Raw genomic sequence first — 1,890 nt, 5'->3', positions numbered from 1 at the left:
CCCCACCTCCTCACTCTCCCCCCACGCCTACAATCATTTAACAACCTCCAACCCACCAATCCATCCACCCACCAACTATCCTTCACCTCCTAAACCAAAAGGAGCGACTGTTAATCAAGCAAAAGGAGATATGCTCTCTTCTCTCTCTCACTCTCATGACAGTAGAACAGAACAGAAGCCAAAGCAGTGCCATCAGTTAGTCACTACCCATTTTCATGTTTCATCGTGTCTTATAAACTTTAAGGTTTTATGACAATAAAAAGTATTCTATTCTATTCTGTTCTGTTCTATTCTATTCCAACCCCTCACCCCCTCCCAGGTTCCTCACCCCCCTTCGCACACACACACACACACACACACACACACACACTGAGTCCTTTAATATTTCCTTTTTCTTTTCTCTTTTCTTCACACTTTTTTTTCTTCATTTTCTTTTGTTTTCCAGTGGCGATGGTGGAACAAGAAGAGTTTCAAGGAGATGTCAAAGCGTGCGGACTGATCCATATACGCTGCATCACATCTGCTTTGGTGGGGGGGTGGGGGGGGGGGGGGTGAAGGGCAGGGGGAGGGGTGGGGGAAGAAAAAAAAGAAAACAAGAAAAGTGAATTGCTATACATAATATATACTGTTGAGACAACCAAGCAGGCAAGGCAGGAGAATGATTTTTTGGGGGGACGGGGGGGCGGGGGGGGGGGGGGGGGGGGGGGGGGCTGGAGTTGGAAGGGAGAGGTGAGGGTGGGGGGGATTGGTTGCTTGGTTGGTAGTCGCAGTTCAACGTGGTGTAGACAGACAGATGGACGGGTTTTTTGTGTGTTTGTTTTTTGTTTTTTTTTTAGTAACAAGTTGTCTTCTGCTTTTAGCTGGCTTGGGGGTGGGGGTTAGGGTTCGGGTGGGTGACGTCACGTTTCCTCGGCGGCCATGAGCGAGGCGTAGTCCTTGTAAGGGATGTAGCCCTTGTCGGGGTCCAAGGCCTGTGACATCATTTCCTCCAGCTCCTCTGACGTAAACGGCTCCCCTGGAGAACAAAATACGTCTCTTTTTTTTTTCTTTCTTTTTTTGTTTGTTTGTTCGTTGTTGTCATTGTTGTTTTTGCTGCGCATTCCGGTTATATTAACTGCTACTGCTAGTGGAGTGATGGCCTAGAGGTAACGCGTCCGCCTAGGATGCGAGAGAATCTGAGCGCGCTGGTTCGAATCACGGCTCAGCCGCCGATATTTTCTCCCCCTCCACTAGACCTTGAGTGGTAGGTCTGGACGCTAGTCATTCCGATGAGACGATAAACTGAGGTCCCTTGTGCAGCATGCACTTAGCGCACGTAAAAGAACCCACGTCAACAAAAGGGTTGTTCCTGACAAAATTCTGTAGAAAAATCCACTTCGATAGGAAAAACAAATAAAACTGCACGCAGGAAAAAAAAAAAAAAAAAGAAAAGGGGGGGGGGGGGGGGGGGGGGGGGGTGGCGCTGTAGTATAGTGACGCGCTCTCCCTGGGGAGAGCAGCCCGAATTTCACACAGAGAAATCTGTTGTGATAAAAAGATAAAAAGAAATACAAATGCAAATACGCTACAGAATGCAAAAAGACCCGGGCTTCCAGACACATAACCGACAGACGTGGGGGGGATTCTGGTGAACAGTTCTCCAGAGCGGCGCCCCAATGACACAGAGCTCAGCGAGAAGGCAACGAATGACGAAGAAGAAGAAAGAGGAGGAGGAGGAGGAGGATTAGGATGAGGAGGAGATTGATTGATTGATTAAATCTTTAATGGGTAAGGAATTAGGCGCAGTAAAGGCCTTTTTACAATTTTGCCCATTTAACGAAACAAAACATAAAAAAATAAAGAAATAAAATGAAATAAGACAGAATAATATGAACGACGAATAAGAATAGC

The 1,890-nt window shown here is 47.0% G+C and overlaps 1 protein-coding gene across 1 annotated transcript in view; it reads right to left on the bottom strand.

Annotated features, from left to right (window-relative positions):
- Nucleotides 1–793: 793 nt before the first annotated feature.
- LOC143296722 (dynein regulatory complex protein 8-like) overlaps nt 794–1,890 on the bottom strand; it is a 10,811-nt gene continuing 9,714 nt past the window's right edge. The window contains exon 6 of the mRNA XM_076608779.1: nt 794–1,015. Coding sequence (XP_076464894.1) covers nt 900–1,015 — 116 coding nt within the window. The 3' untranslated portion in view covers nt 794–899. The remainder of the gene's footprint in view (nt 1,016–1,890) is intronic.

This window comes from Babylonia areolata, chromosome 21 (assembly GCF_041734735.1).
Source record: "Babylonia areolata isolate BAREFJ2019XMU chromosome 21, ASM4173473v1, whole genome shotgun sequence".
Lineage (NCBI taxonomy): Eukaryota > Metazoa > Mollusca > Gastropoda > Neogastropoda > Buccinidae > Babylonia > Babylonia areolata.
Note: the sequence above shows the minus strand (reverse complement) of the source record. Positions and strands in the feature narration are given on the sequence as shown.